The 10739-nt window shown below is 37.3% G+C and overlaps 1 protein-coding gene across 2 annotated transcripts in view; it reads left to right on the plus strand.

Moving 5' to 3' along the window:
• Positions 1–1648, plus strand: part of Col11a1 (collagen type XI alpha 1 chain) — a 176880-nt gene extending 175232 nt beyond the window's left edge. For both annotated transcript variants that reach the window (XM_057793140.1, XM_057793141.1), the window contains one exon: positions 45–1648. In XM_057793140.1, coding sequence (XP_057649123.1) covers positions 45–191 — 147 coding nt within the window. In that variant the 3' untranslated portion in view covers positions 192–1648. The remainder of the gene's footprint in view (positions 1–44) is intronic.
• Positions 1649–10739: the final 9091 nt, after the last annotated feature.

The raw sequence follows: 10739 nt of genomic DNA on the forward strand, positions 1-10739 counted from the left end.
AAGAAGTGATGACATAACTTTTACTTTCTGCTTGTTTTTTACAGTCCAGAAAAGGCTATGAAAAGACTGTGATTGAGATCAATACTCCAAAAATTGATCAGGTACCCATCATTGATGTAATGATCAATGATTTTGGTGATCAGAATCAGAAGTTTGGATTTGAAGTTGGTCCAGTTTGCTTCCTTGGCTAAGATTTGGATGAAGACTATATGAAACCAACAGAGAAAGTACCTTGGTACCTGCCACCAACCCATTTCATGCCACATGCAAGTTTTCAAAAAGGACAGTAGAGAACACGTGTTTAGGAATCACTGACACCTGTTGGAGGCAAAGCCAGAGGGAAGAAGTTCTGGTAGTCATAACAGTATAAGATAGTGTGGCTGAGATGGCAACAGGCCTGATTCTTGATATCAACCATCATCTCTCCTTTTCCTATTTGGATTTCTTTGGTGCTGTAGAAAAAAAGAGAGAGAGAAAATATATATTCGTAAAAACACATGGTGCTCATTCCCATCCATCAAAGATATAGTGAAAGTGTGTTTAATAAACTGTAATTATTTTATGTACAGTTCTATGCTGTCATTCATGTGTCTATTTCCAAGACTTGCGCATGACTCTCAATCCCACCTAGTGCTAATGACAATTGTGGAACTGTGGTAACAATAAAATATAGTGTTATAAAGACGACAGTTGTAATTTCTGATGACCCCATTCCCTTTCTCTGATTAATAATAAAATGCCTTTGTGTATGTTGGTGTTGCAGAGTTCAGTTATTTGATGGCACTAACAAATTACACATGGCGCCAAACCCAGGCTTTCAGGAGCGCATGCCAATCAGCTCTTCTCTGCTGATAGGAACTTGTTGAATTTCAGCCTAAAGGATCATGCATTTTAATGCTTAATTCAGTGCTATACCTCAGATATTTTCTTTTTGGAGCCCAGATTTCACAGAATAATTGTATATATGGAAAACAAGAAAGTTTATATTTTTGAAGAGGAACGTATGTATGGAAAAATATTTTAACATCCACCCAGTAAATAACTTTATGTACAATTATTTCTCTACTTTATCTTCTCTCATTGTCTTCAGTATGCTTCAGCAATTCCAACAAACATTAAAGATGGAAACTAAGCAAATGTTTATGAATTTGTGCAATGTTAGATTTGTAAACAATGAACTCTTTGAGTCTTGTCTAAGCAGTATAATAATCACAGTCTCGAATATTATTTTATTTGCCCAACAAATACAATTCCTTTCCTTTTAAGATAATTATATTCAACATTTGATCAACTGAGTAGCTAAATACATAAGGGTGGGCTGCTTTAAAAGTCATATTTATTCAGAACAGTCAGCCACCCTCCTTTTTCCACTAAGGTATTTTGTTTCACATAGCCTGAATTAACTAGCATTAAAATTTAAAAATTACCAACTCAACTTTGTATCTATTTTAAATAATATATGTAAGACTTGGAAATAAATGTTTTATTATAATTTCTTATATGAAGTGTTAAATTAATTGATACCAGCTTCCACTGGAACATTTATTAACTGATAATTTATCAAAAACATAATCTGTAATATTGACATTTAAAAGTGAACATTTGTAATTCATAATTTCTTTATTTCTGAAACCAAGTTTGTGAATGTCCTTTGGAGGAGGCAGATATGAACTTTATCAATAAATCAAGTCTTGTCTACCTGGATTGGTCATTTTCTTTCATAAACTGGCTGCAAATCACTTTTTTCTACAGAAAGGCTTTGACTGTCGTCCTTGACCATCCAGATGAAAATTCTATAATGCTTGCATGTTGGTTTTCAAAGGAAGCTCTAAAGCATATAATGCAGTCAGCAATGAATGGCAATACTCTACTTTCAAAAAATGATAAGATATATTTAGTGTTACAAAAATATTTTCACGAGCAAATGTTTTACAAAGACTCAACGTGTTCATGATTTCAGAACTGAAAATATTTTCCAAGCATTTTATTTAAAAGTATTAAAGTCACAATAAAATAATATTTGCTCATCTGGAAAGCTTTCATATATCAGATAATTTACATGAGTCATTGTATGTCAATGAGAGAAATTTTGCATATCAATGCATGTCAAAGTTGTCTTTTTAAATGAAATAAATTTGACCTCCAAGAGAATGACTACAGAGATAACTATTCTTTCCTTATATGGATATCATTTTCTACATGATATCGAAATTTTTTCTCTTCCCTATGATTTATTTCATCTGTAAAATAAATAACGTTTCAGCGTATAAAGCTCATCTATTAGATGACATTGAATAAATATAAGTTACTGGAATAAAAATACAGATGATCATTTTGATCTTTCAGGAAGAATGGGTCACACTCCGGTACAAAGGACTTTTGCCATAATTCTCTTTCAAGGAAGTTAAATTATAAGCCCAAAATAAAGTGACAAGGGATTATTTTGAATGAATCAACATATTTCAATAGAAATTGTTTTAAAAGAATCTGTCCAAAAATATCAAAAAATTTGGAAAGATGATTATTAACTCTCAGATATACTTCAATAATACCTTAGTCATTTGTACACCATACATTTAACACACACAGACACACACACACACACACACACGCCACAGTTAGTTTAAAAATTTCCTCACAGGAAAACTATATAGTTTATAAAAGATTACATATCTCCAATATATGCAAGAAAAAATGTGTTCAATAACCTATAGCTTAGAAATGTTTCTATTTCTTATCTTGTTTTAGTATTATAATCTGTTAGTATATTTTTAAAATTTGAGAATACTCTCTTAAGTTTTCTCATATGTGAACCATAGATTTTCCAAATTTTTTAATACAAGAGTTTCTGCTTCTATACATTTTAAATATTCTTTCTCTACAGCTGAGGATATTTTTCATGCTCAGGACATGGCTGGCATGAGGAATCACAAACCTACTATAGTAAATCTTTGTCACTCTTACCTTCTATTCATCATGACATGGTTGGTGATAATATTATTTAGAAAGGTATACTAGGATTAAAGCATCAATATATGCATAATTCACTAAATGCATTATAATTATATATACCTCTCTTTGAAATAGATATGCAAATGCCAAATGTATAACTCCTAACTGAGCATCTTCCCAGTGTCTACTTTGACACCAAATGCAAGGAGGCCAAAGAGACATAAGGGTGCAAAACAAAAAATTTTTTAAACTGAGATCACATGTCTATGAACATACATTTTTTTTCAGTAATCTTATACATTTTTAAATAAAACAATTCAGGAGAATGATCCTAAAATTTATTGTATTTTAAATCAAAACTTTGTTATATGTAATTTTACTAATGTTAAAACTAAGCCTTCCTTTTAATTTAAACAGAAAAGGGGAGGTGATGTGGAATTCCCTTTTGTATGCTATGAATATCATTGATTGATAAAGAAACTGTCTTGAGCCTGTGAGAGGGTAGAATAGAGCTAGGCAGGGAAAACTTAACTGAATGCTGGGAAAAAGGAGATGGAATCAGAGAGAAACCATGGAGCCACGGCTGGAGACAGACATAGTGGAACATTGCCAGCAGGCCACAATCCTCATGATAAAATATAAAATAATGAAAATGGGTTAAATTAATATGCAAAGTTAGCCAATAAGAAGTCAGAGCTAATAGGTCAAGCAGTGATTTAATTAATACAGTTTTTGTGTGGTTATTTTGTGAGTCTGGGCAGCTGGGAAATGAACAAGTGGCCTCCTACAAAAGCAATCTTTTTTGTTTTACATGCCAATCTCAGTTCCTACTCCATCTCCCACTCCCACTTAACCCACCTTATCTCTACCCCACATGCCACCCCCATCCCCACCTCAGGGAGGGTAAGGCCTCCCAAAGATAATCAACAAAGTGTCACATCACCTTGAGACAGGTTCAAGGCCCTTCCCCCTATATCTAGGCTGAGCAAGGTATAGGGAATGGGCTCCAAAAAGCCAATTCAAGCACTAGGGATAAATCCTGGTCCCACTACCAGTGGCCTCACAAACTGCCCGAGTGTCACCCACATTCAAAGGGCCAAGTTTGGTCCTATGCAGGTTCCCCAGCTGTTTGTCCAGAGTCAGTGAGCTTTCACTACCTCAGGTCAGCTGTTTCTGTGGATATCCCCATCATGGTCTTGACCCCTTTGCTCATATTATCACTCCTCCCTCTTTTCAACTGGACTCTGGGAGCTCAGCCCAGTGCTTTTCTATGGATTTCTGCATTTTCTTCCATCAGTTACTGAATGAAGGTCCTATGATGGAAATTAAGATAGTCATCAATTTGTTTACAGGTGAAGGCTAATTCAGTAACCCTCTCCAGTAATGCTTAGAATCTTACCTGAGGTCATCTGTGTGGATTCCTGGGAACTTCCCTAATGCTAGTTTTCTCCCTAACCCCACAATGGCTCCTTTAATCAAGATATCTCTTTCCTTGTTCTCCCTCTCTGTTCTTCCCCCAAATTGACCTTCCTGTTTCCTCAAGCTCTCCTCCCCTCCTCCCTTCTCCCCTCCCCACTCCCTTTACACCCTTCCTCTTTACCCCACATTCCCAATTCTCTCAAGAGATCTTGTCTATTTCCCTTCCCAGAGGAATCCACATATGTCTCTCTTAGGGTTCTTCTTTCTGCCTAGCTTCTCAGAGTTATGGACTATAGGCTTGTTTTCCTTTGCTTTACATCTAATATCCACTTATGAGTGAGTAAATACCATGTTTGTCTTTCTGGGTCTGGGTTACCACACCCAGTATGGCTTTTTCTAGTCCCATTCATTTGCCTGAAAATTTCAAGGTGTCATTGTTTTTTTTACCTCTGAGTAGTACTCCATTGTAATAATGTATCACATTTCTTTATCTGTTCTTCCGTTGAAGGGCATCTAGGTTGTTTCCAGGTTCTGGCTATTACAAATAATATTGCTATGAACATAGTTGAAAAAATATCCTTGTGGTAAGAGTGTGTATCCCTTGGATATACGCCCAAGAGTGGTATTGTTGGGTCTTGAGATATACTGAGTCCCAATTTTATGTGAAATTGACATATTGATTTCTAAAGTGGCTGTACAAGTTTGCACTCCTACCAGCAATGGAGGAGTGTTCCTTTCATTCCACATTCTCTCAATCTTCTGCATGTAGCAAAATTGCACCATATAAACTAAACATGCAGCCCATTTCATCTAAATGGTAATAGCTGCAGCCATAGATTTCCTGTCATTACTATTAGCCCCACAGTATTCTTCCTGACATGTAACCTAAAACACTCACACATGACATGCACAGTCCAGAACTTCTGTAAATATCTAGTTGTTCAGTAATAAATCCCTAAACCAACCCATCATTACAGAGACCCAGACAAGCAGAGTTTTACTTATCTGGTTAGAAAAACTACAACAATAGCAAACCACATCACAAGCCGTGTTAATAAGCAGCAAGTCCAAGCTCATCCGAAAAATGATCATGGTCAAACTCATCATGTCTCCCTTTCTTGTACCAGGATGTTTTCCTTTCCAGAAGGGTGAATTTAATAGGTTCAGAGCTCTCTCAAGTTCTATACTTGGCTCATCCCATCTTCTGGCTGTAAGATTAGACACAGTTTGATGCACTTGCAGCCTAGAGACCCACGAAGATTGCAAGGTGATTTACCGTGAAGTAACCGACAAAAAATAAAAATGTCTTGCATACAACATTGCAAGTCCAGTAATTACTACCTATCAACCCATGTAGAGCCCTCAGTTACTGTCTCTCTAAATCCAGCAGTCAATAATTATGAGGAAATTTGATCAGGACAAAACAAACAGTGGCAGAAAAGAGTTACAGAAACATAGTTAGCTTTTATCTTCAAAAACCACAAATTGGGGTCGTCTCTGCAATGCTTATTCATTATAACTAGGACTTACATAATAGTATCCTTGAAATGGCAGGTCTGCCTGCAAGACGACCGGCAAGAGGACAGTGAAAAGTGCACAGCCCTGTTTTAAAGTTACCTTTCTATCTCTCTATTAAAATAAAGAGGTAGACAGTATTTCTGTCCATAACACAAAGGTTTATATTTTATAAAATGATGAGTAAAATGTATATCTTATACCACTTCTATCCAGTGGCATTTTAACACACACTGTGAAAGAGACTAATCATGAAATCACTAGTATTTAAAGCCTCTATTCTAAACAAAATATTTACATGCCCTCCCAGAAGGGAATAATTCTAGAGCATAGAAGAAAATATATCTGCAATTAAAGAGAATTCTTTGATCAGACCTATGTGGGTCTAACTTTAAATTTGGTGGACAAAGATATACAGAGGAAAAATTTATTTATAGAACTCACCAGCCAGCCTTGTGCAAAAGTGTAAAGCTAAACCTTTAATGACACAAGCTTGGGTACCTCATCTATTTCAGGAAAATACAGAAAAATGTATTTTAAGTTATTAAATAAGAATAAATCTCATATATTCATGTATATGTAAAGATTTTTAACTGGATGCATGCTTAGCTCAAAAGCATATCAAATATAAATTTAAAAATAAATAAATTAAAATTAGACCGAGGCTCAGTAATTAAGGGAGAGTTTTGTTCATAAAGAAGGTGTGAGTTCAGTGGCCAATATTTACCTCAGGCAGCCTCACAATAACCTGTAACTCCAGATCCACACAATCCTATACACTCCTCTGGTCTCCTTGGGCGCCTACACACACAGGCACACACAAACACACATTAATAAAAATAGAAATAAATAAGTGACAGTTCTAATGCTGACCATGAAAAAATTGTTCTTTTAAAATATGTTTTATGTTTAGTTTGATAAAGTTGTAGAAATAAAATTTGTAAGTGTAATAATGAAATTCCTGACATATTCATAAGTGAAAAACTTTCTAAATTGCAAAGCATACTGTTTCATAGATGGTTTGCAAATGCTGGAGATAAATGCTGCTTTTCATGCTCAATGGTAGTTTGGTATCCCAATAATGACTCGTCTTTGAGAACAAGCCACAACAATATCCTAGTCAATCATGTCTTCAATTTAGTTCTTTTTATATAAAATATGTGTCTGTAAGGCACAAGAAGAGATGAATCATCAAATAAACATAAAAAGCTATAAGCAAATCTTCAAACTAATTCTAGGTAACTTCATTCAAGCAGGGCATCTGGAAGCAAGCTCAGTTGCAGTCATTGTGAATCCTCCCCAGCTAGTATGCGAGCTTCTCAGCAGAATCCTCAGTGATGTGAATATTCCAGAGTCATACACATTGTTTCCAGAAGCATTAGCATTTCTGAAGTCTCTGATTTGTCTTTTTTTTTTTTTTTAAGTTTTTCGAGACAGGGTTTCTCTGTGGTTTTGGAGCCTGTCCTGGAACTAGCTCTTGTAGACCAGGCTGGTCTCGAACTCACAGAGATCCACCTGCCTCTGCCTCCCGAGTGCTGGGATTAAAGGCGTGCGCCACCACCGCCCGGCTTCTGATTTGTCTTTAAGTAACACATCTGTTCAGCAAAAGGAACCCAAGACCCCGTCTACTGAAGGAGAAAGAAAAAAGACAGCGTTTATACTTTAACCGTGGCTCTGGACTCAATCATTTATACATAAAAATTTTGTTTTATTGAATGCTTGGTCTGAGAGGAGCCATATGTAATAGTCTGAGGAATTTTGGGAAAAGGAGAACATTAAATTATCTAATTAGCAATGAAGGACTTTTTAATGACCCATGGCCATTCTTTTTATAATATTAATGAACATATCGTTTTTACTATTAACCTTCATATATCTAAAACCTGACATAATGCTTGATATTCACTCAGTTAAAAAAACATGAATTTTTTCCCTATATTTTCATTGTATACAGCTGTGTTCCTTCTGATTGTTTTCTCGGAACATGGTATATACCGGAGAGCAGCTACTAGATGACTAGATATATTTTGAGAAACTAATTTAAAAATGACTTCATGACTGTGAATTTACTTCAGGAAGGTACTCGTGGGAACCACACAAGAGATACTATCACATTCGCTTTACAGAGCAAAAGGTTAGGTAGTGATGGAGAAATAACCCAAGTAAGAGCATCTTCTACAAGGCTGACAACATGTCCCTGATTGTTCCCACCCCTTCATTCCCCATAAACGTGTCTTGTGTTTTTACTTAAACTTTTTTTGTGACCTCAAGCATACCTCCCATCTTAACTGTCTTTTCCCCATGCTTACTCAAATTTCATTTTCACTATGTCCAGCTTTACTTTTTATTAAAGTTTTACTTCTCTCAAAGTCTTCAATATTTTTGGATCATTCAAATGCATTAGATTGAATCATTATTTTTATTAAACTTTTTTTTAATTAAAAATTTCCGCCTCCTCCTGGCCTCCCTTTTCCCTCCCCCTCCCCCCACTTCTCCCTTCCCACTTCCCTACCCCTCCCTCTCCAATCCTAAGAGCAGTCAGGGTTCCCTGCCCTGTGGGCAGTCCAAGGTCCTCCCCCCTCCATCCAGGTCTAGGAAGGCGAGCATCCAAACAGGCTAGGCTCCCACAAAGCCAGTACGTGCAGTAGGATCAAAACCCAGTGCCATTGTCCTTGGCTTCTCAGCAGCCCTCATTGTCCACCATATTCATTGAGTCCGGTTTTATCCCATGCATTTTCAGTCCCAGTCCAGCTGGCCTTGGTGATCTCCTAATAGATCAGCCCCACTGTCTCAGTGGGTGGGTGCCCCCTTTGCGGTCTTGACTCACTCATAATTGGTTTTTAGCCATAAATACAGGACAGTGAGCCTATAATTCGCGATCCTAGAGAAGCTAAATAAGAAGGTGAACCCAAAGAAAAACATATAGTTATCCCCCTGGATATTGGAAGTAGTCAAGATTGTTGGGCAAAAATTTGGGAACTGGGGGGTGGGGTGGGATGGGGGAAAGGGGAGATGGGGAGAGAAAAGTGAGAAGGGGAGGATAGGGAGAACTTGGGGGAATGGCATGGTTGGTATAATGGAAGGTTGGATATGGGAGCAGGGAAGTATATATCTTAATTAAGGGAGCCATTTTAGGGTTGGCAAGAGCCTTGACTCTAGAGGGGTTCCCAGGAGTTCAGAGAGATGTACCCAACAAGTCCTTGGGCAGCTGAGAAGAGAGAGCCTGAAATGGCCCGATCCTATAACCATATTAACAAATATCTTGCATATCACCATAGAACCTTCATCTGGCGATGGATGGAGATAGAGACAGAGACCCACATTGGAGCAATGGACTGAGCTCCCAAGGTCCAAATGAGGAACAGAAGGAGGGAGAACATGAGCAAGATTGAATCATTTTTGAACACAGTAAGAACGAAGCTTCTTCACAGCTTCAGCCCTTGATAACACAGCTGTTTCCCATTGTCTATACTACATGTTACTTTGCCCTAAACAACCAGAGTAAAAATGTATATCATTCATTGTCAAAATTATTTCTAATTATATAATAAACATAGTTTAAATTCCATCATCTGTGCTTCGAGAGCTTTACAGAGGTAGTTAAGTTTAATATAATAGAATCTGATCCATTATGTATACCTTGCTCAACCTAGATGTAGTAGTGAGGGCCTTGGACTTGCAACAGAGCAGGGTGTCTTGTCTTCTCAGGATTGGAAGGGAAGGGGTAGGAGAGTGTGGAGAGGGAGGAGGAGGAGGGGAGGGAATGGGAATTTGAATTGGTATTTTTTAAAGCAATAAAATAATAATAATAAACAGGAAACACTAAAAAAAAAGAGCCCAAAGTATACCTACCATAAACAGTGCTATTATTCATCAACACTTGTGAAGACATGGAATTCATTACAGAGAGTAATGTACCACAAGTAATATAAGAACTCAATGCAAAGAACAGTAAACTTGGAGTAAGGAGACTTTAGTGCGATCAGCCCTACTAGGAGTCCCAGTCCTCACTGAGAAAATATTGCTACACTTATATGATGCTTTAGGGAACTTTGTTCTATATGTACCATAATTAAAATGACTTAGATTGTTGTGACCAGAGATCAGAGAGAAGAGAACAGTGAAGGCTAAAATGGTTTGTCCGTGTTCCTGAGAACACTAAATACAATCTTGAAGGCTGAATAAATTTTGTATAGGAAACAAACAAAAAGAAGAAGAAGAAGAAGAAGAAGAAGAAGAAGAAGAAGAAGAAGAAGAAGAAGAAGAAGAAGAAGAAGAAGAAGAAGAAGAAGAGAAGAAGAGGAGGAGGAGGAGGAGGAGGAGGAGGAGGAGGAGGAGGAGGAGGAGAAGAAGAAGAAGAAGAAGAAGAAGAAGAAGAAGAAGAAGAAGAAGAAGAAGAAGAAGAAGAAGAAGAAGAAGAAGAATCTGATCCATTGTGAAAAATTCCTCAAAGAAAGAAGAAATTTGAGCTAGAGACAGATACATATACAGGGAAGGCACCAAAGCAGGAACTTACCCTTTTCTTATTGCTCACAAAAGATACAATCTCATCCTCGGAAAAGCCTAACCTGAGCTAGTGGGAGCTCACTGATTCCAGACTGACAACTGTGGAACCTACATAGAATCAAACTAGACTCTCTGAATGTGGGTGACAGTTGTGTGGCTGGAGCAATCTGAGGGGGCACTGGTAGTGGGGCCAGAACTTTTATTTTTTTATTAATTAATTAATTTAATTATTAAAGATTTCTGCCTCTTCCCCGCCACCACCTCCCATTTCCCCCCCTCCCCCAATCAAGTCTTCCTCCCTCCTCAGCCCAAAGAGCAATCAGGTTTCCCTGCCCTGTGGGAGGTCC

The sequence above is a fragment of the Chionomys nivalis genome, chromosome 18 (genome assembly GCF_950005125.1).
Source record: "Chionomys nivalis chromosome 18, mChiNiv1.1, whole genome shotgun sequence".
NCBI lineage: Eukaryota > Metazoa > Chordata > Mammalia > Rodentia > Cricetidae > Chionomys > Chionomys nivalis.